General features: G+C 40.0%; 1 protein-coding gene across 1 annotated transcript in view; it reads left to right on the forward strand.

Annotated features, from left to right (window-relative positions):
• IGF2BP3 (insulin like growth factor 2 mRNA binding protein 3) overlaps positions 1 to 15,276 on the forward strand; it is a 155,870-nt gene that overhangs the window by 127,012 nt on the left and 13,582 nt on the right. Inside the window, exons 9-10 of the mRNA XM_054494847.2 lie at positions 1,287 to 1,422; positions 2,947 to 3,072. Coding sequence (XP_054350822.1) covers positions 1,287 to 1,422; positions 2,947 to 3,072 — 262 coding nt within the window. The remainder of the gene's footprint in view (positions 1 to 1,286; positions 1,423 to 2,946; positions 3,073 to 15,276) is intronic.

A 15,276-nucleotide genomic window follows, 5' to 3' on the forward strand; every position in this document is an offset into this window, starting at 1 on the left:
AAGAGTAGTAGGGGAAAGACTGCACAGTGTGCACAAGGAATTTTCAAAGGAGGTAGTAAGGAAGCCAGAAACTTCTGTTTGGTTGTAAAGAAAGGGGGAGAAAAACCCCACAAAGTGGTAAATACAATAAGTAATACTACTTTGTCTTAAATTTACCCCCAGAAAGGGGAGAGTTTTAAAAGAAAAAAATCTTAAAAGTTATTCTAGAAGCAGCTATTTTTAAAACTGTAATACAAAATGCTGGGCAGGGCCAGGTCGAGACTGAATTAGAATTATAGACTTCTTTTTAAAGTAATCTAAGAGAAATAGTCTTCATTATAGAAATGTTTACATTTTCAACAAGTTTGAGGAAAATGTTAAGGAATAACTTCTCATTCATCTGGCTCAAGGTTAGCCTGTGACATTTTACTAGTAGTGAAAATGAGAACTTCAGGAAGATGAAGGAGATTTGTACCAATAATCCATATCCTCTCAATTTATGTACTTAGTTCTGTTATCGATGGCACATGTCTCCCATTGCTTTTCCTCTCAAGGCTGTTGACCAGCGTAGGCTTAGGTGTTTTCAGGTATGATTTTCAGTGACTTTTGAAGGTTCAGCAGGACCCAGGTCCTGCAGGGAGTTTCTGAATATTGCTGCCACTATCTAACGTTTTTGTTATCTAAATGGCCATCGGTGAACCATTTTAAATTTTAGTCAAGATGGATTGATATTCCTCCAGCCTACTTCAATCTAAATTCTAAAAAAACTGGTAAAAACTAAGTTTAGACACATGAATTCTGGCTTGTGTTTCTGGAATATTTCCATGCTTTCTCCTTGCTTGGTGACCCAGAAAATGCAATTGCACGAGAATGCCAATTATGCCTAGAATTGGTTAATACAGACTAGGAACATACTTACGAAAGGTTATGTACTTAGGGGATTTGGTTTCCTCAAAAACTATACATCTTTCCAGTCATTTTTCAATTCACTGTTCAATTGTGAAAATAGTTCAACTTTAAGCGGTTGAGAAGTAAGCTTTATTTAAAATGTGGGTTTGATTGAACTATATGTACCCAGTAATCTTTAGCTGAGAAAATGGGAGGGCAAGTATTTTCTTCTCTTTTGCAGCTTTACAGTTTTGGATTTACGTCTTTTGGGGCTTACTCATTTCCCATCATGTTTTACCACCCACTTTTACATATTACCAGGCTCCACAGTTTGTTTTTAATTGCTGTCTGTGGCTGAATTATTAGCTGTCTTCCTCCAATTTTCATTCTTTTTCTTTCCCTTCTTTTTCATTCTGCAGATTGCAGGAATTGACGCTGTATAATCCAGAACGCACCATTACAGTTAAAGGCAATGTTGAGACATGTGCCAAAGCTGAGGAGGAGATCATGAAGAAAATCAGGGAGTCTTATGAAAATGATATTGCTTCTATGAATGTTAGTTTTGTTATGAAGGGCATGTCTTTATTTTAACAAATAGTTAAAACAATGTTTTTAACTGCATTAATATTGAATTCTTTTGTGGCATTATCACTAGAAGTAGTTCTAGTTGATTTTTAGCACCTCAGCAAGTATCCTGGGATAGTAGGGAAGATACTGGCTTTGACATTAAGCTTTGCTGTCCCTGTGACTTTAGCAAATTATTTAGTCTTTGAGCCTTAGCTTCCTTCTCTCTGAAGTAAGGTTAGTGTCTACCTACGAAGGTTAATATAGTACCTCTCTTACAGTGTTAATTTGAGAGAGTTTAATATAGAAGAAATGTTACATGAACTGGATTTGAATCACAGCTGAACCGTTTATGAGCTGCAACTCTATACTCTTAGATGATTTACTCAGTCTCTCTGAGCCTCAGTTTACTCATCTGTAAAATGGGACTGCCGCCTACCTTTCATTCTTATTAGGATTACAATAGATATAATGCATATAAAAGTTAATGTTAAGATTACAGGTTTGAAACTTGGTTACCCGTATAAACCTTGGAGATACAAGAATTTCAGTTGATAAAACAATCTGTGTAGTGCATCTGAGGCTATTAAAGCAAATTGCTGACATTCCTTAATCAGTGAAATGGTGCTGAAAATGGAACATTTCAAAAGCCTGTCTTAAATTTTAAAGTAAATGACTTTAAAAAATAATTTTTTTTCAATTGGGCCAGTCATCTGAAACACAAAACCTGAGATGAGGGAAATGTGCAAATACTGCGTTTGTGAGAAGAGCCTAGAATGCTAGCCATTTTACACCCCACGTGACTTCTTGCCAACCTGCTTCAATTCTCACTGCTTGGCTCCAGATGTTCTGGAATCAACTGGGAATAAATCTAACCCCCTTAGGCCTTTTAAAAAGATTTTCAAGTACACTCAAATCTCCCTTCCACCGTCTACATTACATCCTCAACCTTTATAAAATGAAACAAATTAAAATCCCCTTTCTGGCTCCTATATCCATTCCAATGATACGTTTACTTGCAGTAGTTACATGGGGATGGGTCCTGATTTCCAGAGGGCTCAACTTTGAGGCCGACCCATGGTTCCTAAGTTTTACCCAACGAGTAAGGATCTCTTAATAGCTGGTTTGCTTTTCAATGACCCAGTCTTACTTGATTACCTCTTCAACTCTGATACATGACTTTTAGTCTATATTTAGTTTGCCCACAGCATGCAGAATACAGTTTTGTCTAAGTCCTGTGGGCTAGTCATAAGGGAAAGGAAAGCTTCCCTTGAGATATCTTAATGCAGCTGTGGACCAAGGAAGGGACAAACCAGCACACAGATTTTAAAATACCAAGGGATATAAACAGATGTAAATGATGTACTCAAGTAAAGTCCCATGGAACATCTGTTTTGAGTTATACAATCATTTCTTTATTAGACAAGAGATCAGTTTGAATATTGTCACTTAAAAATGCTCACTTTCCCTTGATTCTTTTAATTGTCAAATTAAGGGGCCTTTTTACTGTTGCAGCTTCAAGCACATTTAATTCCTGGATTAAATCTGAACGCCTTGGGTCTGTTCCCACCCACTTCAGGGATGCCACCTCCCACCTCAGGGCCCCCTTCAGCCATGACTCCTCCCTACCCGCAGTTTGAGGTAAGATAACTGGCCTTGGCTTTCTTTGTGATTAGGCAAAATCTTAATGTAAACCTAGTCCCTGCGTGATCATCTGTTTAGATGCCAACATATGCTCTCCAGTTCTCGCTAATGGAGCCTTCTTATTTGGCCCTTTGTGGAGTAGACATGGGATTATTTTTCAGTTTTTGGATAGCAGGGTTGTCAACATGTGTTTTCAAATATCACAAGAAAAGTTTGGGACTTTGAGGTGGCAGGGGAAGAAACTTAGTAATTGTTTTTCTTATTTAAAAAAAATTTTTTTTTCTTTTTTCTTTTTTTTTATTCTAAGTTCTGGGATACGTGTGCAGAATGTGCAGGTCTGTTACATAGGTATACATGTGCCATGGTGGTTATTTAAAATTTTTTGGAGACACAGTCCCACTCTTTCGCCCAGGCTGGAATGCAGTGGTACAATATTGACTCACTGCAACCTTCACCTCCCGGGTTCAAATGATTCTCATGCCTCAGCCTCCTGAGTAACTGGGATTACAGGTGTGTGCCACACCACACCCGGCTACTTGTTTGTATTTTTAGTAGAGACAGGGTTTCGCCATGTTGTTCAGGCTGATCTCGAACTCCTGGCCTCCAGTGGTTTGCCTGCCTCGGCCTCTCAAAATGCTGGGGTTACAGGCGTGAGCTATTACCTGGCCAGTAATTATTAAATACTAAAGGAAAAGATTTTCTAAAGGCTTCTTTCATCTTTGTCACCTGAAGTCAATGGCTTTGAAAGGTCAGGAGTGACTATCTGTGTTTTCTATGTTGAGTGTACTTTTTTAAACCAAAGAGATAAGATAGTTTTGTGCACAATTATATTGTGTGTGCGCGTGCATACATTAAGCAGCTGTTTATTTTGTAAAGAGGTAGGTTATATAAGAAATAAATCTTAGGTCAAGTGCCATGGCTCACACCTGCAATCCCAGCACTTTGGGAGGCCGAGGCGGGAGGATCACCCGAGTTGAGGAGTTCAAGACTAGCCTGGCCAACATGGTGAAACCCCATCTCTACTAAAAATACAAAAAATTAGCCGGAGTGGTGGCAGGTGCCTGTAATCCCAGCTACTTGAGAGGCTGAGGCAGGAGAATCGCTTGAACCCAGGAGGCAGAGGTTGTAGTGAGCCGAGATTGCACCATTGCACTCCAGCCTGGGCGACAGAGTGAAACTCCATCTGGGGAAGGAAAAAAAAAAAAAGAAATATTTTATACTTGCTTCTTAAGAATAGCAGTTTCCTTGAGGTCAGAAATAGGAGACTAGTGATGGTATGAAAATAATCGCAGCACAGCAGACACCTGATGGAATAAATTATTTTGAAAGTAGTTAATAATTCAGTTGCATTATCAATAATTGGAGGTATCCATGTGACATTCTAGGATCTTCATGAATTTGTTTTGACATCTCTCCCTTTTTGTTTGGCTCACTTACTTAATATTTTGAGTGATACCTCTTACACCAATTTAGGGAAGTGTCCAGGTGGAATAGGTTGGTGATTCCATTGTATTACTACTTAGAATAAATATGTAGAGTAAAATGACATTGAAATTGTACAGAAAATACAGATGGCTCAGATTGTCCCCCTTTTATCCCTTTAAAAATAAAAATTACCTTTTCCTATCCTTGAACCCACCAAACTGATAGGGGTTCTAAGCAGTTGCCCTCTTGCCGTGTGTGTTTCTGCCTTTACTGTCAGCAGCATCTTGTCTCCCCTGCAATTCACCTGCCATTTCTAGTATGTTTTGGCCTGGAAATCATGTAACAGACAGAAGGATAGCCATCAAAATTTCAGCTACAAGTGAAGTGTGCATAGATTCCTTACGCGCCCCCTGAAGTGGCTGGCATGTTTGTACCTTGATGCTAAAGGGGACTGGTGGAAAGAACCCTGGAGTCAGAGCCCAGGTCTGGCCCACTGCCTCTGACACAATTTTGTGTCACTGAAGGTCAGACTCCTTGGCTCTGGATTTGTTTTCTCACCTGTATAATAAAAAAAAACTGAACTATAAGAATTGTGTCTAAAGACTTTAAGGTCACACATTTCTAGTTTCTATAGAATTAAATAATATGAAAGGGTTAAGGAGGAATAGGGGAGAATGAGCCTAAAATAGGAATCTGAGAGTACATCTAGGGACTTAACTTTGAACATGTCCACTAGTTTATGTGTGTGTCATAGGATTGGTTTAGGGCAGGTGTGTCCCCAATACTTCTGTATAAAATGACACTTACTAAAAGGTACAATGAGCTGATCATGTGAAGTAACTCTGTGCTAGGAAAGCTCGCATCTAACCCACATTTCTGCTGGTTCCCCTAAATTAGCTTTCTCTCTGGGTGGGTTACTTAACCTCTCTGTTTCATTCCCAGTTTGTAAACTGAGGTGTCCCTTTAACTCTTTTTTTCTCTCCATACTGGTGACATGTTCCAATCAACAAAGCTTTTCACATTACAAGTGGTCACAGAATAGAACATTCTTGGACATCAGTCTTTTACACTTACGTGGATGCTTCAGTAGCCAAAATTCCTAAAGTGAACTTGTAGGTAACTATTTTTAAAATATATAGATAAGACTGCATATTCTCTGGATTTAGTCATTTTTCTGACTTAAGGTATAGTTCTGTGTATCAGGTTCCTATGTTAGAAAAATTAAGAATGCTTTGAGAGAAGTGAGATCATATTAAGAACTTATATTTCTCCAGCACTTCTACAGTCTTAAATGTCTGAATGACTTAAATCAGTGGCAGTTTTGTTTTAAGAATGGGAGGAGGAGGTCAGTGATGTTTACTTAAATAAAAGTTGAGCCAAGAGTAAATGTAAGGAAGATGTCACTGGAATAGATCATCTTGCTTCTCCTGTCATTTAAGCTAAATCAAATAGGTGCAATTAGAAGGAGCAAACGAGAACAGAAGTTGCAGAAGCTGCCAACAGTAAAAACACTGCCACAGGGCAAGAGCTGAAAACATGTAACAGTCTGGTGGTTTCAAGGACAGGCAAAGGAAATTCTCATTCTTAAAGGAATACAACATGGACAGTCTTAACAATCTGTGTTCTTTGCAGAATTCCAGTGGATATTTTATTCTACATGTATTCCAGGCAGTGATACAATGGAGTTCTCAACTTTATAACTGAATATTTTCCTAAATCATTTACCCAAATCATATATTTCCCTAAATCATATATTACTGTTTTTATTTCTTATTTTACATTGATTGACAATCTGTAAAGTTCAGCATTAATTATTCCCTGCCTTAAGGGGAAAAAAATGTTTTTCCCGTAATTAAATTATAACTACCCCAGACAATTTGAATTAAAATCCCCAGGGGTAGGGGTGAGGCAAAGGTATCAATTTTGAAAGCTCCCTAGATGACTCCAATGTGTAGCCAAGGCTAACAACAACTGTTTAATTAGTTAAGAACTTATGTCCCACTTAAATAAATAAAAATCTCAGTGGGAGCAGGTGGAAGCTCAGAAATGCGTAGTTTCATAAAGGTCATCAGGAGTTTTTTGCTACCCGTTTATTGTCAAGAACTGTTCTTTTCAATAGATGGGGACTCACTATGTTGCCCAGGCTGGACTTGAACTCCTGGGTGCAAGTGATCCTCCCACCTCCGACTCCCAAGTAGCTGGGACTACAGGCACACACCATCACGACCAGCTAAGAACTTCTGTTCTACAAAGAATGTTTACTCGTCTTTGGAGGGGCGCTTCTATGTTGAAAAGAACATTTTCTATCAGTACCAATTGCAAGGGAGAAAAAGTTCAGGATAAGCACAAATACATACTAGTTGCGTATATCCCTTTTTCTACCTTGTTCTATGCTTTGAAGAGTGAAAAAAAACTCACCTCTTTCTCTCTGGACCACCTGCCATCCCAACTCGTAGGAAATATCATGCCAAAAACCTCTGTGGGATGTTGCCATATGTCTGTTTTTACCTTTCTAACTCTATTTTGGCATACTTCATGTATCAGGATTAGGTTTGGGTGTGTATTGTTACAAGAAAAAAAAAATGACTTAAATTAGTTTCCCTTTTTCATGAGAAGAGTTCAAGGGTAGACGATCCAAGGCTGGAAGTGGTTCCACCATATCCTTCAGGACTGGTGCTTTTATCTGCCTTGTGTGCCATTCCCTGGCCCAGGATAACTGCTCAGGCTCCAACTATTGGGTCTGTTTCCAGCCAACAAGAAGGATAAAGGATTGTTGGTTGTGGTGACAGACACCTGTAGTCCCAGCTACTGGGGAGGCTGAGGTGGGAGGATTGCTTGAGCCCAGGAATTTCAGTCCAGCCTGGGCAACATGGTGAGACCTCATTTCAAACTGAAAAAAGGATAAAGGATCAAAATTGGCAGCATCCTTATTTAAGGACACTGCCTGAGGATAGCTTTTCATACTTCTGTTTGCCTCATGTTGGCCAGAACATACCACTGGCTGTGTCTAGCTGCAAGAGAAGCTGGGAGACAATCCCTGTGTGGGGGCAGCAATGTGCCCATTAAACACAGGGTCTGTTACTAAAGGAAAATACATGTTGGGGACAGCTATTTGTCTGCTTCACTGGATTTGGCACTATTGCCTGGTAAAGGAGCCTCCTAGAGCCTGGAAGAGAGGAAGCAAGCTTTTAAGTTCTCTCAAAAAGCAGAATCTAAATTTTGGAAGAGAAAATTCCATATTCCAGATTCCCATTCCTGTGGTTATTTTCATCTAAATAAAGAGAAAACACCATTATTCAGAAAATCATATTGTCCCTGGATACAATTAGAGTAAATTCTACTTTCAAACAGCTGCTAGGCAATCTTCTGGCTTAATGTTCACGCGAACAATTCTTTAACAAGTGTTGTTTGAGTATATAACTTCAAGTTGCAGGGCGTGGGGGGTGGTTGCAAGTACTCAGTTGGAATAGCTTTGCCTTCACTATTTTCAGACTTTGTTCTTTTTCTAAACGGAAATCACTAATACTTAACTATTTTGTGTACCTAGTGGTCACCACTTTTTGAAATACAAATAAACTATTGTTTTTAAAGGCAGTAAATTTCCCAAAGCTTTACCAGTTTCTTTGCTTATCACTGCTTCTTTTTTTTTTTTTTCTTTTGGAGACAAGAGCCTTGCTCTGTCACCCAGGGTGGAGTGTGGTGGCGCAATCTCGGTTCACTGCAAACTCCGCATCTTGGGTTCAAGTGATTCTCGTACCTCAGCCTCCCGAGTAGCTGGGATTACAAGCGTGCAGCACCATGCCTGGTTAATTTTTGTATTTTTAGTAGAGACAGCGTTTTACCATGTTTGCCAGGCTGGTCTCGAATTCCTGACCTCAAGTGATCCGCCCACCTCGGCCTCCCAAAGTGCTGGGATTACAGACGTGAGCCACTGCAGCCGGCCTATTCTTTAGCAAGAAAAGTGAAGCCAAAAAGAAGCAATGATAACAACCAGGTGTTGCGATGAGCCGAGGAGGTGGAGGTTGCGATGAGCCGAGATCATGCCACTGCACTCCCGCCTGGGTGACTAAGCAAGACTCTGTCTCAGAAAAAAAAGAAAAAAAAAAGAACATACTGTTTTATGTTTGTGAGGGTCTATGATGTTATTTAAAAAAAAAAAAAAACAAAAAACTGGGTTAGAAAGTTAAAGATCGACAGGCATTTGCTCTCAGCACTTTTAAACTGTTCCTGAACTGCATTCTGGTATCTATACTTGCTGATGAGAAGCTTGCTGTTCCTTTGAAGCTATCACAGATTACGTACTAAGATCGTGTTTATCCTTGATGTCTTGTAGGTTAACAGTGAACTTCTGCTTTTATTTTAAATGTATATTGCCTGTCAAGAAGTAGGTTTGGATGGCTAAATGTTTCAAAGAATCTGTTTTTTTTTTTTTTAATATATACTACTTCCTTTTTCTTTTAGAATTGTTTCATTTCTCTACTCATGTTTTCTCATTCCTGCTTTGTAGCATGAAAGTAGAAATGATGCATCTCTTCTTTGGATAAATCCCTTGCCTGTGTTCCATTCTAGAACTTTGCCTACTAGTTCCCCCACAATATTCTGTTCTTCCCAGAACTTGCCAGGTTGAGTCTCCCCAGAGCCAAAGAGTTGGTTCTTCCAACAGACAAAAAGTCTCTAGTTCCTGCCTAGCAGCTGGCTCATGCAGTACTTAACTGGCAAACTTCGAGTTTATAAATGACAGGAAACGCGCCTTTCAGAAATGCTCAAACAGTAGGGAAGAAGGAATTGGCAGCTAGTGAAGCAGAGCAAGAGCTGGAATTGGCATAGTGCGTGTCGCCTTAGCTGGATGGTCTTGGCAGCATGCAGTTGGGTTGGCAGAAGTAATCCCAAGGGCTGCTGGCTTCAGTTCTGATAGCCTCTTTGGAGTCTTCTCAGAAGTCTCCAAAATGATAGTGTAACCTTAAAATGGCTAGCTTTCTGCTTATGAAAGAGGCAAGAGAGATGAGCACTTTTTTAGGCTTAGGGTACTCTTTAAGAAACAAAGGGCCAGGCGCAGTGGCTTATGCCTGTAATCCCAGCACTTTGGGAGGCCAAGGTGAGAGGATTGCTTGAGATCAGGCTGGGCAACATAGGGAGAACTCTGTCTCTACAAAAAAAGAAAACTTTTTTAGATTAGCCAGGGGTGGTGGCCTTTGCCTATCCCAGCTATGTGGGAGGCTAAAGTAGGAAGATCACCTGAGCCCAGGGAGGTCAAGGCTGCAGTGATCCATGATTGAGCCACTGCACTCTAGCCTGGGTGACAGAGTGAGACCTTGTCCAAAAAAAAAAAAATTATGAGTTGGAAGGAATTTTTTAAATCAGATGACTGTTTCAGGGAGTCTCTTAGTCTTCCTACTGAAGATTTCTCACGGTGGGTGCAACTCTTTTGTTGGTAAACAATTTCTAAGTAAGTAACTCACTATGCACATTTATTATTTCTGAGAAGCCTTGGTTATCTAGTTATGGCGAAAAACTTTCTTTGCCTTTTTTTTTTTTTTTTTTTTTTATGTTAAAGACTTCAATATTTTGTTCAGGTCATGGAGTTGAGTAAACTTAGTTTCAGTTCCAGACCAAAATCCATTTAAAAACAACAACAACAAAAAAAACCCAGGAGTATCTATTTTACAAGCCAAAGGGAAACCCTGGCATCCTTCCAGGTTCCTGGAGGCTGATCGTGTTGGCTGACATGCATGTCTCCATGCCTTTGTGATGTCTTAGATTTTGTCCCCCACAAAGTAAATACACTTAACCTTACTGTTTGCTCATACTTGTATGTCTTCACGATAGATGCTTAGGAATTACTCATTGGCAGACTTCACCAGTTATGCAAACTTTCAGTTGAGCAGCTTTGTTTTTCTGTTATTTCAAGCCATAGTTCAGAGTCTGCCAAGAAGTCCAAAGGAAGTTTTGCCGATAGGCATCTGGCAGAAATCCATTGGGAAGCAGCTTATGTCCTGTGAACATCCTTCAATCCCAAAGAATGTATCCAAGAAAAGGTTCAGACAATGCAACTAGACCTTAACTTAAATGGAAGGAATGTGTAACAAGACTGGGTAAATGCTAATGGGCCTTTTCCAACCTAGGTCTCATAGACTTAAATTCAGGTGAAAAAGGCTTATAACTTTTGCTCTGCCTGCTGAGTTTTGCAAGTAAAAATTTAAATTATCTGCAAATTTGGGGTGTCCAAATCCTGACACAGCCTTGTTCTAGCATAGGCTTATTCTAGTCTCGATTTCTTTTCTTTTTTATTTTTTGAGACAGAGTCTCGCTCTGTTGCCCAGGCTGGAGTGCAGTGTTATGATCTTGGCTCACTGGAACCTCCACCTCCCAGATTCAAGTGATTCTCCTGCCTCAACCTCCTGAGTAGCTGGAATTACAGGCACGTGCCCAGCTAATTTTTGTAGTTTTAGTAGAGATGGGGTTTCATCATATCAGCCCAGCTGGTCTCGAACTCCTGACCTCAAGGGATCCGCCCGCCTCAGCCTTCCAAAGTGCTGGGATTACAGGCGTGAACCACGGCGCCCGGCTCATGGCTTATTCTGAATCCCATATAAGAATGAAGTGTACCAGAGAGCCAATTTAATGATTGGCAAAAGTTGACAGCATATTTATGTGAGCTGCCTTATATTCCCAGAGGAAAATTTTCTTGAAAAGTAATCTTTGGTTAAGAAGTTGTTTCGTGGATAGGAAATTGGAGCAAAGGGAATTGGACGACGTTCAGAAATGTCTTCACCAAGCCTCAGACATCTGATGAGTCAACTTTTCTTTAAGACATGATTGCCAACAGCACACATCATTGTCTGTCATTCTAGGGCAGCATCTCCTGGTGTGGAAAAACACTTAGTTTGCTTCTAACTCTGCTGCTTCTATTTGACAAGTTCTGTTGCTTCTGTTTTCATTCCAGGATAGGACATTTTAAAGTCTACACATTGATTCTTCATGTATGTGCCCTTTTTTTCTGTTACATTTTGGTCCTTTTGACCCTTATCTACTGGCCACCATTCCTTTTCTAAAGCTTCACACAACATTTCTCTTAAGTTTATGCTTAATCTTCATTTTGGGTTTGTTATTTCTCATCAGCAAAACAAGAACATGGACAGCCCTTCATCACTATGTCAGAAAGATAACTTTGTTTTTGTTTCTCACAACAGCAGCCTTGGACGTGTTCCAGGCTAAGACACATACATGTTCGGGCCAGGCTTTCACTCTGAGGAGGATGCTGCTACATTAGTGTTCTCTGGGGATATTTAGGAATTGCTCTCTGAAACCAGTACCAGGAATAGTCATTTTTTAATAAGTAAATGAATAGCTTTTCTCTCATAGTCATGGGAAATCATGCAACTTAACTTTTTAAAAAATTAGCTGCAAGGAAGCTTAAAGCCAGATTTGTATAACAGCATTTTTGGCTTCATCTTATCTTGAGTGTTTAGGTCCCTATGCTCTTATTTCTTCACCTCCTTGTTTTATCTTTCCAGATTATGTGTATTTTATAAGCAGCATAAAATTCTTTTTGGAACAAAGCCCAGGAAACAAACAATTACACAGTCATGATGAAACACTGTGGGGTAAATCTGGGAAAGTTACACATTAGGTTTAGTTTGACCATTGAAAAGGTCTTTATCACCACCAGCTTCCCCCAAGTATATTGTTTAGAAGAACATAATATGGACATTCTTAGTGAGATAAAATATTTAGATCCCACCCTTAATTTTTTTAAAAATGGTCAAGATTAACTTAATGGTCTTGATACAAGGACCAGAATGATGAAGTAATGCTAACATCGAGCACAGTTTATAGTCAGTGTTGGCATTAATTCAATCGGTCTATCCAGTTATAAAATAAAAAAGGCCATAAAGGAATAAATGACACATGGTAATTGTGTGACACACTGGGGGCTGTGAGTTATATAGTATCTTCCAAAGAGAGATGCTGTTGTTCTGACTTAAATAGTGAAGAATGAAATAATTTTATTTTGTGTTCTTTGTTGGTGAAGAGAAACAGAAGTGATCTGGCCAAGCCGTGCAGGACAGGCCCCTAACACAAATCTCCACATAATAGTTTAGTAGGAAGGCAAGTCCTCTTCTGATGTATGTGTTCTAAAAATGCTGAATAGCCACAAGGGAGATTTCATTTAGCTAACAGCTATATTAATACTTGCAGTGTGTTACATTATCCTAGAAAACATGGAGTATGCCAGAGAACTTTGCCAAGTTGTAAACAATATGGTACAAATTTAGTACATCTGTTTATACAGGTGCTGAAGAAACAAATGATTAGAGATGGGTGGGTGATTAGAGATGATGAATTGAATTTTGGGTTAACTCTTACATAAATAAGAGGTACATGATGGGGGTTGAAGATATAAAGGAAGAGACAATAGAGTTTAAGTGATTTTCATTTGTAGGAAACTAGTTGATATGGTTTGGCTGTGTCCCCACCCAAATCTCATCTTGAATTGTAATTCCCACTTGTCAGTGGGAGGTGATTGGATCATGGGGGTGGATTTCCCCCTTGCTGTTCTTGTAATAGTGAGTTCTCATGAAATCTAAGGGTTTAAAAGTGTGACACTTGCCCCATCCCTTACTCTCTCTCTCTCTCCCTCCTGCCGCCAAGTAAGACGTGCCTTGTTTCCCGTTTGTCTTCCGCCACAATTGTAAGTTTTTTGAGGCCTCCCCAGCCAACTGAGTCAATTAAACTCCTTTTTCTTTTTTCTGAGACAGTTACGCTCTGTCACCCAGGCTGGAGTGCAGTGGCACAATCTCAGCTCACTGCAACCTCTGCCTCCCAGGTTCAAGCAGTTCTCCTGCCTCAACCTCCCAAGTAGCTGGGACTACAGGCACACGCCACCATGCCCAGCTAATTTTTGTATTTTCAGTAGAGACGGGGTTTCACCCTCTTGCCCAGGTTGGTCTCAAACTCCTGACCTCAGGTGATCCACCCACCTTGGCCTCCCAAAGTGTTAGGATTACAGGCATGAGTCTAAACTCCTTTTCTTTATAAATTACCCATTCTTGGGTAGTTCTTTTTTTGTTTTTGAGACAGAGTCTCACTCTGTCTCATCTGTACACACCCATCTTATGCACGTTTAAGATACTTTGCAACTTAAAACTTAAAAGTTTCAATTCCTTTATCTTCACCTGACAGTTATTTTGTTATATCTGAAGGTGCTTTATAAAGATTTTCAGAAAGTTCAGTTTTCCATTTTTCACTAATTCATGTAATGATGCAATCAAATCTTTAAACATAAACTTCTGTGCCTTGGTACAAACACTTCTAAGAATTTATGTAATAGAACTTCTGAGTCAAAGAGCACAAACTTTTAAAATTTGACAGGCAGTTCCAGATCATCATGGTACCAAATCATCATGGTAGTACATGTATTTTATGGTCAATAAATTTATTAAAGAAAGGAAGAAATCATTTGAGTATAAATCATGCCTTTCACTTTTATGAAAACTAAAGCAGCCTGGCGCAGTGGCTCATGCCTGTAATCCCAACACTTTGGGAGGCTGAGGTGGGCGGATCACTTGAGGTCAGGCGTTCGAGACCAGCCTGGCCAACATGGTGAAAACCCATCTCTACTAAAAAATACAAAAATTAGCCGGGCATGGTGGCGTGCACCTGTAATTCCAGCTATCCGGGAGGCTGAGGCAGGAGAATAGCTTGAACTTGGAAGGCGGAGGTTGCAGTTGCAGTGAGCTGAGATTGTGCCACTGCACTCCAGCCTGGGCAAAAGAGCAAGGCTCCATCTCAAAAAAAAAAAAAAAAAAAAACCAAGAAAAAGCGATGTATGATTCTAGACCGTATGTCTAGTATATATTAGTCCGTTTTCACACCGCTATAAAGAATTCCAGCACTCTGGGAGGCCAAGGCGGGCGGATCACCTGAGGTCGGGAGTTCAAGACCAGCCCGGCCAACATTGCTTGCTTTCAGTTCTTAATCTTCAGTCCACCCCTATTTTTCAAAATAAAAATAACAGACTGTCTCTGGATGCCCTTTTTAGCATTTTGATGATCAAAGGTTTAAGCTTTTGCCAACTACGCTACAGAAATTTCTTTTGACTCACAGGAAGTCATACCAAGGCCAATCAAGGGACTTGTGAGAGGACAGGGGAAGGCAGCCCCTTGAGTGACAGTTCTAATGGGCACTTTTCTTTACAGCTTTCATGTATATTTTTGACAGCTCTAGAGAAATATACATATAATATAAATATTATATAAATATATATTATATAAATATTATATATTATTTTATTTTATTTTTTTGAGACAGAGTCTTGTACTGTCACCCGGGCTGGAGTGCAATGGTGTGATCTCTGCTCACTGCAGCCTCCGCCTCCCAGGTTCAAGCAATTCTTCTGCCTCAGCCTCTCGAGTAGCTGAGATTACAGGTGCTTGCCACCATGCCTGGCTTATTTTTTGTATTTTCAGTAGAGATGGGGTTTCACTATGTTGGCCAGGCTGGTCTCGAACTCCTGACCTTGTGATCTGCCCACCTTGGCCCTCCCAAAGTGCTGGGATTACAGGCGTGAGCCACCGTGCCTGGCAGCTCTGGCTATATTTTAAAGCATATCTGTACCCATTGAGAGCTTCATACTGGTTTATAAATCCGGCTTAGGAGATGGAGAAACCCAGGTTTGAATCCTGGCTCCACCAGGTGGTGTGTGACTTCAGGCAAATAACTTAACCTCTCTGGCTCAGTTTTTTCAATTCTAAAATGAGAATGTTGTTAGTTTCT

Source organism: Pongo pygmaeus, chromosome 6 (assembly GCF_028885625.2).
Source record: "Pongo pygmaeus isolate AG05252 chromosome 6, NHGRI_mPonPyg2-v2.0_pri, whole genome shotgun sequence".
NCBI classification, from domain to species: Eukaryota; Metazoa; Chordata; class Mammalia; order Primates; family Hominidae; genus Pongo; species Pongo pygmaeus.